Here is a 17,234-nt window from a genome sequence, read left to right on the forward strand (position 1 = left end):
TTCCATGAGCCGAGTTACATGACAGTAAAAGACTGAATTATCTTATTTCTGAAAAGTTGCTTTGTGTCTTTCCAAAGTCCCTACACCTGTGAAACCATCAGAGAACTGATAGGAAAGTAATGTGCATAATATTATTAATTCACCAGTAAGCTCCCTGTAGCTCACCTCATGTCTGAGGGAGCAGCACTGTCACCAAGAGAGCTGAGCTTCTGCTGATCTACTCCGACAAATGAGCGTGAGGACTAGTCCTGCAAGAACCCTATTCTTTCAAATTGCTATGGCATCGATGCTTTGTTTGATGTTCTCCTAAAAACCGTAAGGACAGACAAAGCAATCCCAGTGCACTTCTTTCTTCATGCAGTTCAGCTTTCATGAAGTCCTAATGCTCTCTATTCATACCTCATGAATCAGTTTAAGTCTGATAAATGTTACCTGCTACAAACACTTTCTTGAACCAAGCACACTCAGTGCAGACATTCTGTAAAAACCAGGGCCTAATTAATTTTGTGAAATCCTTACAGTATATCCACATAGCTTCTGGCACCCAGCGTTTTTTAGCAAATGAAATTCTTGGTGCTTCTTTATATGGTCTTTGATAGACTTGCTGTATGCTCTGTCATATGGCTGTGAGTTACCCAGATTTCCTTTTTGAGAATGTGGCTTTTTTCAGATCAATTCCATCAAAGCCAGTAAAGTACACTGAATATGTTATGACTGATAGTTAAGTATTTTAATCTCAGTGCGATGAAAGTGGCCAGTATTTTAAGTACTCTAAGTTACTGAGGCAGTAAAATCTCTGTGAATTTTTACTTCATACTATTAGTTGCTGAAAGGATATATCCTTTATCCTGCCCTATATTTAGACATCAACTGCTCAGGTTGGTACCATGGTAACTGCAGCACATACAAAAATTGTCAGTGAGAGGTGACTGTTGGTGTTCAGTTTCAGTACTCACTTACAGATTAAGCATTGGCAATTTTAACAAATTACTTCAGGAAAAAAATCCACGTGTGCCAGAATACACTCAGAAGGGCCAGAATGTGGGACAGTGTACTGTGGCCACTAGTAGGAAGTTCGTATTTGTCATCCCATCACATCCCATCACATCTAGAGTGCTACTATTTTGTAACTGTAGATAAACCTTCTCTTATGGAAAGCATATCTGACATAATGATTAAATAATTGCAAAATGCCATTGATCCAAATGTATTAATCATAGCAGTAGGCTGTTGGCCAAGTTGTTGCGGTACAGAAGTGAACAGTGAAACAGGTAGGTCATCGAGCAGAAGGATTAATTACATGGAAACTAGGAAGAAATGGAATGCCACCATAGTAAAGGAAAGACTGACGGAAGTTGCCAGAAACCGTGAGGAGAAATACAAAAAGAGAGAAGGTAACTGAAGCTTTATATAACCTTAGGAGACAGTGGCAAATATCTCAGCCATGTGCGGTTCTCTGTGATACCTCCAGGATGGTATTTCCCAGGCAGTAGTTACAGTCAGTAACAGATTTACAGGAGGCAGAGGTAGAACGCACCATTCCAATCACTTAGCTTGCCTGTATAATGGCCAATCTAATCCTGGCCAATGGATTAGAGCTGTGTGAATAATCAATTTTGGTTTCCTCACATATTCTTGCAGGGCAAAAAAAAAAAAATAAAAATTGTTGCCAAAAATTAAACATTGGACAAAATTAATTAACACTAATGTTAATTACTTGAGGGGGGCGGTTTTCTGTGTATATAGACCTCATATATATATTACATAAATTACATTTCTAAAGCTGAAATACATCTCACTCAGCTTTAGTTACCTGTAATGTACACATTTCTTCTAACATGGTGGTTTGAGCTTCTTCTGCAGAAAGGGAGGGAAGCAGATCCTTCCAGAAGGTGGTTACCTTCTCTCTTTATTTGCACCTTTATTTTAAAATGAAATTAATTATCCTCAGAAAGTACCTGTTTCTTTCTCAAGATTTTACAGGGAAATTGTCTGACTATAGACTTATTTTAGATAGGCAAAGTTGGGTAAGTGAATTTACAGTCACCACATTTATTCCAGTATTTTAATAAACAGGATAATTTTAAAATACAGCTGACTTTAGTAGCTTGATTTATCAAAAATAGCTATGGTCAATCCCAGTCTGCATTTTTCAGAAAATAAAATATTCAACCATTTTCCTTAATGCAGCAAGAACGGATTTAACTTCGGTTCAAGTTAAATAGTTTAGAAAATAGAAAATATAACTACATCAGAATGAATGGCTTCCAGTGGTGAAGTGCTCATCTAGTTGGAAAGTTGTTTCAAAGCTTAAATACCTTTTCTTTTTTTTTTTTTTTTTTTTTTAAGATTAGCACTATTTTCTGTCTAAATTTGTCAAGCTTTGACTTCTAGGAACTGGATTTTGTTATGTTTTTAGCTGTTAGACCAGATAGCCCTCTCACAATTAATTTCTGCTGCTTTCAACAGTATTTACAATGATAAGCAAATCGGTATGCCTTTGACAAGTTAAATAGATTAGGCTGCTTGATTCACTGGAAAGCAATTCTCACAAATCTTTTCAGAGCATTCTTCAATTTAGCACCCTACTTCTTCAAGCATCATAACTAGTTTTTGCGTCGTCTCTAAAATCTTGTTTTCTTACAGTTAACTCATAAAAATATTAAAGCTTATTAAGTGGCCTCACTACAATGAAATGTGCTTGAAAATATTCTCTACTTACAGCTGCACTTGGAGACTTACCAGTTAGACATTTCATTGTCCCATTATCAGCCAGCTTGAGCCCACCCAGGAATCATTTAAATATTGGATTATGGTGTCTTAATCAAAATATTATACCATCATATGCATTACTAAAGTTGAAGAAATTTACATCCATCCTATTTTCTTTGCCTTTTAAACCAGATCTCAAACTCGGACTGTTATTGCATCAGTCCAACAACCAGGCTGCATCAGATGGGTTTGAATTTGTTCAAAGTGATGTCTGTCTTTGGGGTTTTCGGTTTGTTTTTGTTTTCTTTTGGTTTGCTTTTGGCTTTATTTCTTTTTTAATTTCTATTGTGTAATATAACGTGTTTACAGATTTGGATGTGGCTATGATATTAGTCTCTGTAACAGTCCTTCTGCATTTTATTAAATGCATTTTACTTGAAGTCTGATTGAAATGTCTTTTACAAGTTGGTTGAAAGGTCATAGCTGCCGATTATTATAATGTACCGCTATTCTTTCTTCCTCCTGTTGCTGTTCTATGCATACAAATCTTGTTTCAAAAAGATTCTTCTCCAGTTGTACTAAGCAAATTAACATAAGGTCAGTTCAGGGCAAATATTATTTGGGTTTTTTTACTGCTCCTATTCTTTTATTTATTTTTCACTAATCTTGTTGAAGATGGATGAACCATGATAATTGTAGGTTATCAGAAACCTCTAATTATGCATTCACTGTAATTTAAATTAATTTAATTTTTTTCATGTACAGATAAAGTTTTCCAATGAATTTCTGGATGAGAATTTAACATAAAACAAAAACATACTTGCAAAAATATGTGATTTTAGGAGGAAATTTGGGGATGGCTTTTTCAGATGCATGGAAAACCCTGGTTTTAAAGAAGTGTTTGTACAGAACACAGATTACAAGATGCTGAGGTCACAGCCAGATGCACTGTTCAGCCTTCCGCTGAGCTGGGCCAAGACAGTAGTGCTACCAGCGCTTGTCATCACTGCTGCCCACCACCCAGTGTTTCCACCCCTGAAGTCTGCTGGCGCAGTGACATACATTTATTCTGTCCAAATGTTTATTTAGTTTAAGCAATTAATATTGTTGATAATTTGAGATTTTTCACTTGGTCTATAATGATAAAATTTGGTGGAAGAGTACCTGATTGTGTGGTTATGCTGGCACAGCTAGAAAGGTGATAATGTCTGTCTAAGAGAGGGCAGTGATGCGACAAGCATTTGGGACAGGGTGGAGGAGTTCAATTCAGCACAACTGGAAGAGCCCATGGGACCACAGACCGAAGGGTGATATCTCAGCAAAAGTTATTTTTCTTCTACTGGAATCTTCAGACAGTTTCTGATTTCGGCTCAGCTTAAAAGGAGCCTTTATTTTGCTTCCCAGCGCTAAAACTCTTTTGTTTTCAGTGGAGTTTCTCCAGATTAACAACTGAGATCAAAATAATCAGGCAGCAAATCAATATGTTTGCTAAGCTTAATAGAAAAGGTCCTTTATCTAGACACTCTAACTCTTTTTCCAATAAAAGCCTATTAAAATGATGGTAACATTAGCAGTATGGGAAATCACTTGTGCATAGAGGTTGATGAAATTAAGCATATGGTGTGCCTTGAGTTGCCATTTTCAGTTCTGCTGGGAATATTGTCATTAACCAACCATCAAGTCTCAATACTGAGCCTGTAAAATGATTGGCATTTATAAAGGTAAATATTGCACAGTGACTGTTCAAATGCTTCTTCTGTTACAAGAGCTATTGCAGCTGCTACCGACAGTGACACGTTGCCAGCACTGACACTGAAGAGTACTGAATAAAGTCAAACTGGGTCATAGATTCAAAGGAAATGCTCAAAACATGGGTCCCAGGATAAAAAGAAACATGTGAAGAAAATCTGAAAAGGAGTTAACAAAAATTAAACTTTAAATAGTCTGAAAGGGTTGCTGAAATTATTGTTTTTAAGGAATTTTTCAGTGCTTATTTTTTTTTCCAAAAAATATGAAAACTGTCAATTCTGGTTTTGCTAGGGCAGCTTTTCTGGGTCACAGAGGATCTATGTATGTCAGTCTCAGCAGCTCAGTCTTGGAGAATATCCTTCTTTCTCCAGACGGTGTTAGTTCAGAAAATTTAGTGGTCTGTACATACGCACAAATTGTTTTAATACTATTCTGAGAAAATTCGATATAAACTCTGCTAAATTAGACAATATGTATTATTATCGATACTTACGCTGACTTTTCTCCATTCAAACCTAATTTTCTACTAGTAACTAAAAAACAATTAACATTTTTCCCTAAGGGAAAATGAAAAAGTTGACTGTTCTGCAGGTTTACCTGTCTTCTGGGTGGTTTATCCCTCTCTCTTTCTCTTTTTGCAGAAGAATTAAGCCTCCCGTTCCTTAAAAGGTCCCCATTTGCAAATCACACCAGTATCATGTGACATACAAGATCTGTCAACAACTCGAATATTTCCTGTTTTATGACTAATCCGTGGTCTGGAATGAATCCACAAAAATATTAGCTAAATTATTAATAGTGATTCAATTTCTTAAAATTATAATGAAATATATGTCATAATCTGTCTGTTTGCCGACAGATTGCGAAGAGAAAAGTGGATTACATTTGGCAAATACATTATCTCTAGCAAATTATTCATCTAGCTCTAACAATTATAGTTGCTGCTCTTTATTTCTTCTTGGTCTCTTGACTACAATAAAGCTCATTACACCACATAGAGTTTCAAATGTACACATAAAGAGAAAATGTAATCTCGTCTGTGAAGTAAGGTTATCCCAGTTGTCACAATTCCTAGTCTAGTTAATAGATTTTCAACTTGCCATTTATTAGATGGCTGAATCGTCTGTAAATTTGACCATGGGTTTCTGAGATTTTTACATGCTCTGAAATGGGCTCGTTAAAATTGCACATCGACAAATGATGAAGTAACGTGTCTCATGCAAACCAAACATCAACGTTTTCACAAATGTTTTATTCAGCCAAAATATACCTGTTTTCAGAGGTAAAAGGATTTGGAAAACCTTTCATGCATTACCTATATATACAAACTTGCTGTTACCTGTGGCTGGATTATCCAGGTTATGAATAACCCATAAGGCACGCTGCACCTGAGTTATTAAGTGATTTCAAAATCACTATCACTAGGGAGAATGGTGTACAAATACTTATGCTGATGTTGCGTGAAATTTTTCTAGCTTAATAGAGTTTATTAACTGTCAAGCTCAGTGCAAGTCAAACCCAACTGTCCTTCTTCTGGAGGCACCACGAGTCTAGATGTCTGCAGAATATTGTCTGTATTTTTCCTTTATTCCTAATTCTCTCTCCTTTCCAAAAGCGGATCACTGACAACAGATTTTTTTGGAGACGCTGATGATAGTGTCACTAAATTAGTCATCCTCTGGAAAACTCTTTTCTCTTAAAAAGAAATCTATTTTAACAAGTATTCTAATTTGACAAAAGCTTCCTCATATGTTTCCAATAAAATAAATCGTGCATTAATATGACCATAACCGTTTGCAAGGACAAGCAGTAATTTTTAACATAAATTTTCACATTTTGGGAACTTAAAATATTTATTTACTAACAGAGGCAGGGGTCTCTATGTTTCTTACTTGAGTTTATCTGTGGTTTTCACCCATCTTCTAGCACTCTGTATTTTTGATACTTTTTATTTGATAAGTGTAACAAGCTGTTCTATTTTATTCAAGCAAGATGCTATAACTTTACCAACCCAATTAAAGATAGAATAAAGCAGTGATCAAACTCATATCATAATTAAGGTGAATTAAGAGTTCTGATTGATGGTATTCAATCATCATATTAGTCCAGTAGGTAATAAAATATGATTGTGCTGTTGACGCTAAGCATTACTTTTTTGACTTAACTATGGAAAATGTGAAGAGGAGCTTCATTCCATGCAGTCCTGCCCTCCATCTAGAATTTCAGCCCTTCCAGTGTATTTGCTCTGCTGCCGCAGGACATTATCCTGAGAACCTTCACTTTCATCTTATGCTTTTGCCAGTCTGAATTCATTAAGCAGCTGATAACCTTGACTCATCGTAAGGAAGTATAGCTATTCAAGTGCCTCTTTAACACTTTTTCCTTTAAATCATTGTCAGCTGGCTGTTCTCATTTTCCCGTTTCACACGGTAACTTCGGGGTGACAGTGCAGATGTGATGATTAGGTGATGCACTACAGCAGTTTTTGGATAACACTACATTTCAGTCTAGAAGCCACCAAGTAATTCAATGACAAGTTGGTGATTATTTTTAGGAAACTGTTAAAGGTGTAGTTCACAAACACACACGTTCACATTCACATATGCATATATTAATGAAAAATGAGAAAAAAAAAGTTAAAGGAGAAAAAATTTGAAATGTTTCTGTTACTGGGGATTCTTTTTTTAAATGGGTGGTCATATATTATCTGCAATTTCGAGCTCTACATGTTAACTTCTGGTGGGTTTTATTACAATGCAAACTGGTTAGACTGGTCTTGGTGACACAAATCTTTCACCAGTTCTTCACCTGGAAAACCTGTCCAGGGAAGACACATAACTGTGGCTGGTGGAGCAAGACAACTGCTGGTTTTCTCTGTTTCATCTCTGCATAATCCTTTGAGTAAAGATTGCTGCCCTCTTGCTCTGGCCAAGCAACTTCAGTGTGAATTAGGTTGAGAAGACTTCTCAGGACTCAAATGTTTTTGATCGTTATTGCAGTCCCTTCCCCTCAAAAACATCTTTGTATCTTTAAATCACGCTGGAAATTCCATCACAAATAGCACTAGATTTTACCAGTTATCAACCCTAATAGAAATGAGATGATAATTCATAAATCTATAAAGCAAAACAGGTGGAAGGTCTCTATGCCAAGAAATTAATCTGTGTCTTCCAGCTGAGGAAGTAGGTGTGAGACCCACCAAAAGCCAAAATCACATATTGTGAAATTGTTTAATGTCTGACAGCTCGCCATTTTCTTTAGGGAACTTACTTCGGTGTTCTAAACATTTAAAAGTATTGTGGACTTTTTAACTGATAGAGAATAGTAGAACTTGTTTAAACATAAGTTTAACTAATATTTTTCCTTAAATTCAATAACTTTTATTCAAACTAATCCTACAAGTTAATTCTAATCTGGGACTAAGTTTGTAATTCTTTCCTAAGAGAACAAAATACCATTCTGTGATGTTCACTTCTGCCCTTCGCATTTCCCACATTTCATCCCTCAAACGGGATCCCTGTGGGTCTATTTTGGTGAGAGCAAGAGATGTTTAAAATAGTATCCCTGTCAATCACTAAATGTGAAATTTGGGAAGGAAAAAATCTCAAGAAGTGAGCATAAGCAACTGATCGATCTGTGTGGGGAAACAGGTGGTTTAGCAGTAAATTGCAGAACCACAAAGGGAATACTGCTTAATGCAGGAGTTTACCATGTATTAACTTATCTCTGGTTCTGTTGCTATTCATTGAATTAATGAAGAAAGATCCCAATTTTCCTCTCAGTGTGTATTTCAAAATACACCGTTAATTGAGTTCAACGGTTCTATTTCCATATGTTTTTCTGATTCTGAATTTTTCAGGTGGATGTTTTTCAAGTGGAAGCAGTAGATGTTGGGACTCTGCAGAGGATGGTGGTTGAAAAAGGGAAAGGCTCTGACTGGCTTCTAGAGAAGATTATTGTGAAAGAGCCAGCAGCTTCAGGGACAGAAACATTGTTTATGGCTCAAACATGGCTAAAAGACAGCCGCGACAGAAAAAGATCTGCCTCGGTAACTCTGAATGCCACAGGTCAATATTGTCTTCAAACTATCATTTGCTAAGAAATTTGTTCCAAACTGCAGAATGCAGCTATGTGATTTGCTTCTTTAAACAAGTTATGGTCTAAAATATTCCAGCAGAACATTGTCATTGTATAGCGAATTAGTGTGTCTGAACACTGTTGTTTTTTAGTACCATTTAATAACCACTATTTGCCAGAGGATAATTTCTGCTTTGTTACTCCATATTTACAGTGGCATAAATGGCAACAAATTTGGCCTAGTCTCTTTACAAATTGCTGCCTTTCCAAGTCTTCTACTTTGCCACTTGCAAACACTTTTTTAAGCTTTGAATACCTCTGCTGGCATTGTATTCGACTGTTTTACATTATTTATGCGGAACCATTTGGATAGCTTTTGCCAGAAACTGGACATGCTTTGACTGACGTCATGTGGGTAATCAGTCCACAGAGGAGCAGTTTTGACCCCACTGCCTGTGACTGCACTCTTTGTCAAGACAAGAAGGGCATGTGCTCCCTCCATCCCTGTGCCGTGGTTTTGATACAAACACAACCTGGTGTGGAAGCCAGGAGGGAACCACAGCACACCCCAATCTAATCAGTAGGCAACCAAAGCCCAGTGTGTACCTTTAAGGCTGACATGCTGCCCCTAAGAGGAGTAAGTATACAGTACAGATGAGTCTTTAGATTACACAAAATATTCTAGTTCTTTTCCTCCTGCCTCCCAGGGCATCTCTGCTCGCTGTAGCAGCATTGGCACGATGGTACTTGCCCAGCAATAACCTGTTGAGACCGAGTAGAATTCCAGTGCAATCCATTTTGTCTGCTTTGCCATCTCTAACTTTTGATCATTTGAAACTTGAAAAGAAAAGGAGGAAGCTGTTATTGTGCAAAAGCTAATAATTTCAGCTTTCTTTTAGATTGTATGTTGGGGCTTTCTGAATAAAACATAGGAATATTTAGTGTATTTAAGGTTATACCACATGGTTTTATTCAAATAATAACAAATAAAATGTTGCTGTTTCTACCAGAATGCATTGATTTGGTAGAAGGAGAGAGCGTTCCTGTGAGTTTTTTTATACAATAATTGGCAAATCCAAACTTGATTGTGATCTCAAAAGAAGGCTCTCCATTTTTGTTTCAGGCCTCTCTCTGATGTTTACAAGTAGTTTTGGTCTATACCAAATCCCACTGAAATCAATGGGAGCTGATATCAGTGAGAGGAACATCAGCCCCTAAAATGGGCATTAAAAACATCCAATTAGTTCTGATTCATCCAGACCATAAATTGTATAAATGAAACAGAAATGCTTTAAAATGAAAAAATCTTCATGGTACAGCCATTTCATGGTAAAGAGCCAGCTCTAGAGTTAGTTCATTAAATAGGATGATATGTAGATGATGCTTAAGTAGAAAATTACATTGTACACTTCCTAGTTAAATCTTTAATCTAAATGATATAATACTCAGTCAATTGCCTCACTAGAGATGAATACAGGCATTTATTATCATTTAGCCACTGTTCTACAAAATTATTAATTTGCTCTTCAATCTTCTCTTAATTAGAAATACAGGAGAGGAGGAGCCCTTCTGCCTGGCCTTTAGGAAAAGAGCAAATGAATTCAGGTATAGCTTCTGCCATTACATCGACTGTTTTATTCATCAGTTCTGAACTAATAATGCGCGAATATTTTCATCACAATACGTCATTACGCTTACCAGTACTGACAATATTTTGCCCTTTGTAATAGTAAGAAATGACAATATACTTAGGGAGCTGATCAGCACCCAGATGAAGTGCTTATATAGTGATGCTCCCTGTTTACACTAAGAGAAGTCTTAGGAATCTTACCTCAGGTACCTTGGTTAACATATGAGAACAGAAACATCTTTAATCTTTTTTTTTTTTTTTCATTTTTATTTTCCTTATTTTATTTGTTCAGGAGGCAGATGGAGGATTTACTTCACAAAACATAAAGAAGAAACAAAAACAGACTTTGAAAAGTTGTCAGAAAATATATCCAAGTTGGTTATGGTTTTTTATGGAAGCAACGGCAAGTCAAATCCAGTTTCCATGGAAAACAAAGTGGAACATCAGGCTAAGAACCAAATAACATATGATGTAAAATAAGATATAGATTTGTCTATATTTAAATTTTCTTTGAGCTTCCTTTTAAAGAGAAATAATGACATAGTGCTGTAAATGTTGCAGATATTATTGTTTAAATATTCAAGAAAAGCAGAACTGAAATTTTCAGTTGCATACCAGATTTCATTTTTGATTTCTGGCTTTCTCAAGTTCTTGATGATGAAGCATATTCTTTTCTTTTTTTGTTAACAAATATTCATAGTTAATAATGCATATCAATTTAAATGGCATTAACATTAAGTACTCACATTTAGAAATCAGTGCAGTATGTAATTTGAATTTGATAGAATAATTGCAATGAATGCCCCTACAGTCTAAAGCTAATATTTCTGTAAGTGCTTACAGTCAACCTGGTTCTGCCGCCTTTGAGCTCAATGGGACTTTTAGCACCAAGACTGATGTAAATTTGGGCTAGGTCTGTGCTGACCCCTTTACAGAAAACTTCCTCTCTTCCTATAAATTGGCTATTTATTTATCTATGTACCTCTGCTTGGATGCTAACTCATTGTTTTGTCGCTTCCTAGATACATTTACCATTTGATTTGGGAACGCTTTATAAAGTGAGACTTGGTCTCCAGAGTTTGGAAAATAGCATATCCCAGTTGTCTCTTCGTCACTTCAAAATGCAGAACACATCAACCCTGGATACCTTTAGTCTTACCATAAATAAATCACTTCCTCTTTCTCTTAATGGAGACAGATGGATTGAATTCCCTGTAGAGTGGCCATTAAAAGAAGCACTTTCTGGTAGGTATAAATCTACTTTCAAGCAGTAGAGTGGTCCAGGAGGTTAACATGTCCTAATATTACAATTGAAACCTTCATCAAAACAGAAAATTTTACTGTCTTTATTTAATGATTCATAAAATCTGGATAAGAATTTAAAATGTACAAAAGAAAATACTATCCACTCAGCTTAATTTCTGTACCATAAAGTGGGAAATGCAATATTCATTTGATTGCAAAGGACCATTATTATATGCTACAAAGAACGGTTTATAAGAAATATCCCTTTTGTGCAGTATTGTAATATTTCTGCTCTCCTTTGTTTAGTCCTCAGCTGCTCATATTACTGACACTAACAACATGATTTTTTATAGCTCATTTACTATTAGGTGATTTTTTTTTTTGTTTTTACATTCCAAACAAAGATTCTCAGTAAATAACAGCTCAAAACATCGGCTTTATTACCTTTATACACTCCAAATATTTATATCTGTTAAAATTAGCTCAATAATTGTCTTACATATGTCACCTTTGTTAAGCAAAATGAAAAAAACCCTTTCACCTAAAATCCATCACATCTTCCGTATTCTTTTAAAGTGATGCTTACTGAATGCCACCGTATGACAGAACAATTCTCAATTTATTCAACAGACCAAATAACGATACTTAACATTCAAATAATTTGTGCCTGAGTTTTATGAAGAAAGCAAATGACTGACCTGGCTGAAGAATAAGTCAGTTCACCCAAAGTGAGCTGAAGTAGGTGTTAAATGAACTACCCCAATATGCTTTGGATTGGAATTTATGGCCCAGTTTGCGTGTGTCTAAATGTAAGCATGCAAGTAATCTCAGTAGAATTAACAAAGGTTGAGGGTTTTTTTGCGTATTTTGGCTGCAACTGAAAATGTAAATTTTGCGTTTAGGCTTTAGCTTTTATATTGCTTAGAGCTGTTATTTTCACGTGAAGACTTGCACAGCATGGGTACAGAATAGGGCTTAGTGGCTTTCATCTCCTATACACAAGATTGAAACAAAGAGGACCTGCAGATTAACATAAAGCACATGAATGTGCCTCTTGCAAAAGACTGATCGCTGTCACATGCGGAAGTATTTAGGATGCATATGCAAGCACACAGAAACGGTGAGAGAAAGATGCAGCGTGGGTGATAAATGGGAAGTCACACTGGAACTCTTGTGACCATGGTTCTGGCCCTGGCTCTGTCACTGACCTCTTGGTTGAAAAAAACCTTTTCCCCATTCTTTGCTTTTTTTTTTCTTTTTCTTTGTCAACTGCTTTGAGATCAAGAGATAAAAAATCACACACACACACACAAAAAAAAAAAGGAATAGGTATTATATTACCTAAGTGTTTAGGTAAAAGAACAAATAAACAAAATAGTTCATCTCTGTTGCATTTATTTCTTTCCACGCAGGCTTTAGAAGTCTTCTAGGAGGGATTTGTAACCACAGCGAAGATAAAAAGTAGGATGGTGAAAAAACATACTCCCCCAAATCTTTGCCATTTTATGTCCAAGAGAGCTTTAAGCAGCTCCACAGCAGGTGGCACACGTGGAGTTCAAAGTGATTCTTTACACATAAACTTACTTGCAATTTATTGGGCAAAACAGAGCTGCTTTTCTGTCAGCTTTCTAAATCTAGTTTATTTTCTCCTTAGTTTTCTTTTTCTCAGCTAAAAGCAAAACCAGTATTGTGTTAATTGGAATGGAAAGCAGCTGATCATAATCACCTTAACCAGAAACTGTGTGCTGTTAAATTTCAGATACAGCTCTGTCGTTCAGAGAGTGCCTTAGTATTTCATCTCCTAGTTATCTTTTCCTTTTTTTTTTTATTTTGTACTTGGGATTGTGATGAAGCATATGCTAATGGCTAATTGACACCATCAAAACACAGTTGATAAAATACAGTGCAGACCCTCGAGATCTGGCTGCGCACACATGGTGCCTTTGGGTGTATTAATGGGGAGAGGCCTCCAGCTGAGTATATACATAAATAGTTTCTCTTCCCTGTGCCTTCCTTTGAGATGCTTACCCCTCAGGAATCCCCAGGGATGAAACGCTGCGCTCTCTCTCTCACATGCAGGGTTGTACAGAAGGGAAATTTTGCATTGCTGTAGCTTTTAAGGCAAAACAGTTAAATAGTGAAAAGGTGAAAAAAAAAAAAAAAAGTGTTAGTCTACTTTCAAATAGCTGATTATTTCCACAAAGTTAACACAGAGCCACAATTCACACTGAGATTATGAAATCATTAGATTTTTATAAAATTAATGGAGTTGTAACATTCATGTATGTTATCCTTATTGTATGTAACTTCTTTTCAGAGATTTCTTTCATCTTTCCCCTTTCCAATCTATTCAGTACACTACCGAGACAAAAGCTTACTTGCCCCCATTTGCCCTGTGATGGTCTGATCCCACTACCTGAACAAAGACCACCATTTAAGCATTTTAGCCCTCTTCCCCTGCCTACATTACTCTCCTTCAATTGCCCTTGTTTGTACACTGTACTCTGCCAGTTCTATCCACTGTGTAATCTGATCCAAAGTTCAGTCTCTAGTTGACTACAGGGCCATGATAAGACAATAGATCTTACTTGCCGTGGCCAGACTCACCTGGAACCTCCAGCCATGATGGGCATCGGATGTCCATTTCAGGTCATGCCTGATCTATGTCAGATGTGCATCTGTCTCTAGTCCTCTCTCTGACCCTGTCTTCTGGATGGACCTTGGTCCTATGGTGTATCCAAATTTTCAGTCCTGTCTCTGGCCTTTTTTCCCGCTGCTCCCATCAAGACCACCAGGACGGATCCCAGATCTTTCTCATTGTTTGCTGCATCTGGGACTGTTGGCAGCTCTGCCTGACACATCCAGATGCTGCAGGACTGTCACCTGGTCAGTGAGGGCACTGCCTGCGCTGGGGTTGTGCTCAGCTCCTGACTTGTCCACCCTCCTGGGGCAGGTTTACTCTTGCTGCTCTCTCACACAGTGATCCAAGACACAAGCCTTCCAAATGCAATCCTTTCACTCTTGTTTTGGGCTGGTCCAGCCTCACTCCTCAAGTTTCAGATCTGGGAGACTGTGACAAACCAGAGGTCGAGTAAAATAAAAAGAGGACATTTAGAAAATCATAGTTATAGTCAAAAATAGCATTGCACTCACTGCACTGCATCCCTGACCAAATATGTTGTTTCCTCTCCTGATTCTTCAGCTTGGCTGTAACGCCACCCACCATATTCCATTCAGTCCTTTTATTTAATCTTTTCTCTGGTATCTTACTATGCCATGATTTGATGTTCCTTAGGCAGCATCAATTTTTGATTTCCATTTTAAACTTAGCTGTACTGTCTACCACTTAGACTTCTACTTTTTTTTTTACTTTTTTTTTACTTTTATAGGTAAAACTAAATACCTTTTTGGCATTCTAGATTTCTTCCCATGCACCTGCTCAACTGCAGTAGGCGTGGAATGAGGGGCTGTCCTCTCCCTCCTGTTGCTGATGCTGGGGAAACAGGCAAGGCCAATAGAACAGAGCTGGTTCTTGTACTGAACTCACTATTTTAGATGATCATTAGATCTGAAAGTTGATAAGCAACAGCTTGTTATCTGCTTTACCTGGACATTGTCTTCTTGAATTCCAAGGGAGGCAGGTAATCTGTTTATACACACAGTCCTGTATGGGATAGGTGTCTCGCTGATCTAAGCTCTGAGCCACGTTCTACAGAAGCTTTCTGCAAAGTCAGGCTTCATCCTCTTCTGTCACAGCATCTACACAAATAAAAAGGAGATGATAGGCAGATGCTTAAAAGACGTAATTATTCAGGACTGTCACATCATTTCGTTCTATAAGTAAAATGTAAATGAATGCATTTACTTTTAAAAGTGTTCAGATGTTGTCATCTTGTCTTCAGTTAAATAACTATAACCATTACATAAATCACAAACAGCACAAATTCATGGGTGACAACTTCAGCTGAGACAGACTTGTCTTCCTGAGCTTGCTCTGTAGTCAGTGGATGTCCTCCATCGTAGTGAAGTTCAAAGCAGCAACTTAGGTGCTCTGAATGACACACGAGGAGCTTCTCTCTCCATCTCTTAGATGAAGTCTGAAGGACTTGTCTCCCCAGCTAAAGTTAGTCTTTGTAAAGATCCCAAAACCGATTGATGAGTCTGAGACTTATTAGGATTTTACCTATTAGGCATTTGCCATTAAAAAGAAAAAGGCAACTGCCTGCGGTAATTTTTCCACAATGTGGTACTGTTACAAACAGCCTAAAGTATAGGCATGCTTCTCTCTAATTTACTGTAAAGTTGCCAGTGTCACCAGTATTTATAGTTACAAGACAAAATTAAGGAATTTTTTTTTTTAAATTTGAATTTTACTATCATTTTCAAGTGTTTGAAGTTTTAATGACATCTGACTGCACATTGCTATGCTGTCAAATAGCTGTGCAAGGTTTTGGCACAGTCTTAACAAGATCTCTTTCTGCTTGCTATTGCAGTGGTTACATATCATCTAACAGTATTTTCTAGAAATATTTTGAGCGAGAGAAATTTATTGCATATGGCTGCGTGTATATATGGTACTCATGGTGACACAGGGGACAGATCCCTTCTCTGGTCGTTGCAGAATGTCCAGCAGGGAGAGGACAATGAGGTACTCTTTCTTAAAGTACTTTAAAATTTATCCTTTCATCCATTCTTGTACTTCCTATATACTATTTACAAAGCTTCATAGACACTTAAGTAACACAGTTTAAGATTTTAACACTGAATAATTTTATTTTAGTCATTTGTAGTTACTGTGGATGCTGTTGAATTGGGAGAACTGGACAAAGTTGTTCTTTTGGTCAGCAGTAAAACAGGTAAAGTACTTTTGCTGCTTTCTAAAGTCAGTGATGTGAATCACACAGCTAGCCTCCTGTTAAAGGCAATGAAGTCACTGCCAGAGTTAAATCCTGAATAATTTCCTTTAGCTATTTTTGCTAAAAGGTAATATTTTTATAAAGCAAAATCCTACATTTTGACACATTAAAATCCTTGGATCTGAAGGCTGTATCATTATTCTATCAAGAAAGTAAACTATTCCTTTCCACACAAGAAAGAAAATCAGAAAATGAAGAGGAATAATTATATTCTGTGATTAATATGTAATCTATTAGTAAGTGATCTAGGAGAATAATTATAACTCATGTAAGAAACTGGTATTGTTTAATTTTCCTTTTCTGATTCAGTTATTTTCACTGTTTTCCCCACCTGTTTTCTTCCTGTGACATTCGGAGGAGGATTTTACCCCTATCAGGCAATCAGCAGTTTTATCACTGAATTTCATTAAAATCATCATAACGTTAACATCTCTTTGCCTCATCTGTAGGGTGGCTATCATGCTACTAAGGAATATTCAAAGAATTAATTGTAAAACTTTCTGAAGTCCTTTAATGAAATTTGCTATATAATTGCAAATAGCTACTTACTACATATTACAGTTGACCATTTTCAGACAGTTTTCTAGGAAAACCAGGGTTCTATGCACTTTATCTGTCTTTTTTGTTTGCCCATCTGTTGGCTCCTCATAATAATTTTTTAGACTCACTGGCCAGTTTCAACCAAATCTGTAAAACATGTACAGATGTCAAAGACATTTGGGCAGTAAGCGTGTACATACTGGTTGGCTGGTCAACATATCCTGCACGACAGCACAGTCTGCCTTGGCTGCTGCAGGCTTCCGAGGGGGACGGTGTGGAGCTGCACCTACAATAAAGGGGAAGGGGAGGGAGAGCCCGGCTGTTGAGGAGCAAGGTGTATAGCTCACTACTCGTTTCCCACATCT

The 17,234-nt window shown here is 36.9% G+C and overlaps 1 protein-coding gene across 1 annotated transcript in view; it reads left to right on the forward strand.

Moving 5' to 3' along the window:
• Nucleotides 1–17,234, forward strand: part of LOC141738361 (lipoxygenase homology domain-containing protein 1-like) — a 179,590-nt gene that overhangs the window by 151,147 nt on the left and 11,209 nt on the right. The window contains exons 47-52 of the mRNA XM_074573557.1: nt 8,321–8,528; nt 10,084–10,143; nt 10,461–10,639; nt 11,191–11,413; nt 15,907–16,061; nt 16,194–16,269. Of these exons, the coding sequence (XP_074429658.1) occupies nt 8,321–8,528; nt 10,084–10,143; nt 10,461–10,639; nt 11,191–11,413; nt 15,907–16,061; nt 16,194–16,269 (901 nt within the window). The remainder of the gene's footprint in view (nt 1–8,320; nt 8,529–10,083; nt 10,144–10,460; nt 10,640–11,190; nt 11,414–15,906; nt 16,062–16,193; nt 16,270–17,234) is intronic.

This window comes from Larus michahellis, chromosome 2 (genome assembly GCF_964199755.1).
Source record: "Larus michahellis chromosome 2, bLarMic1.1, whole genome shotgun sequence".
Taxonomy (NCBI): domain Eukaryota; kingdom Metazoa; phylum Chordata; class Aves; order Charadriiformes; family Laridae; genus Larus; species Larus michahellis.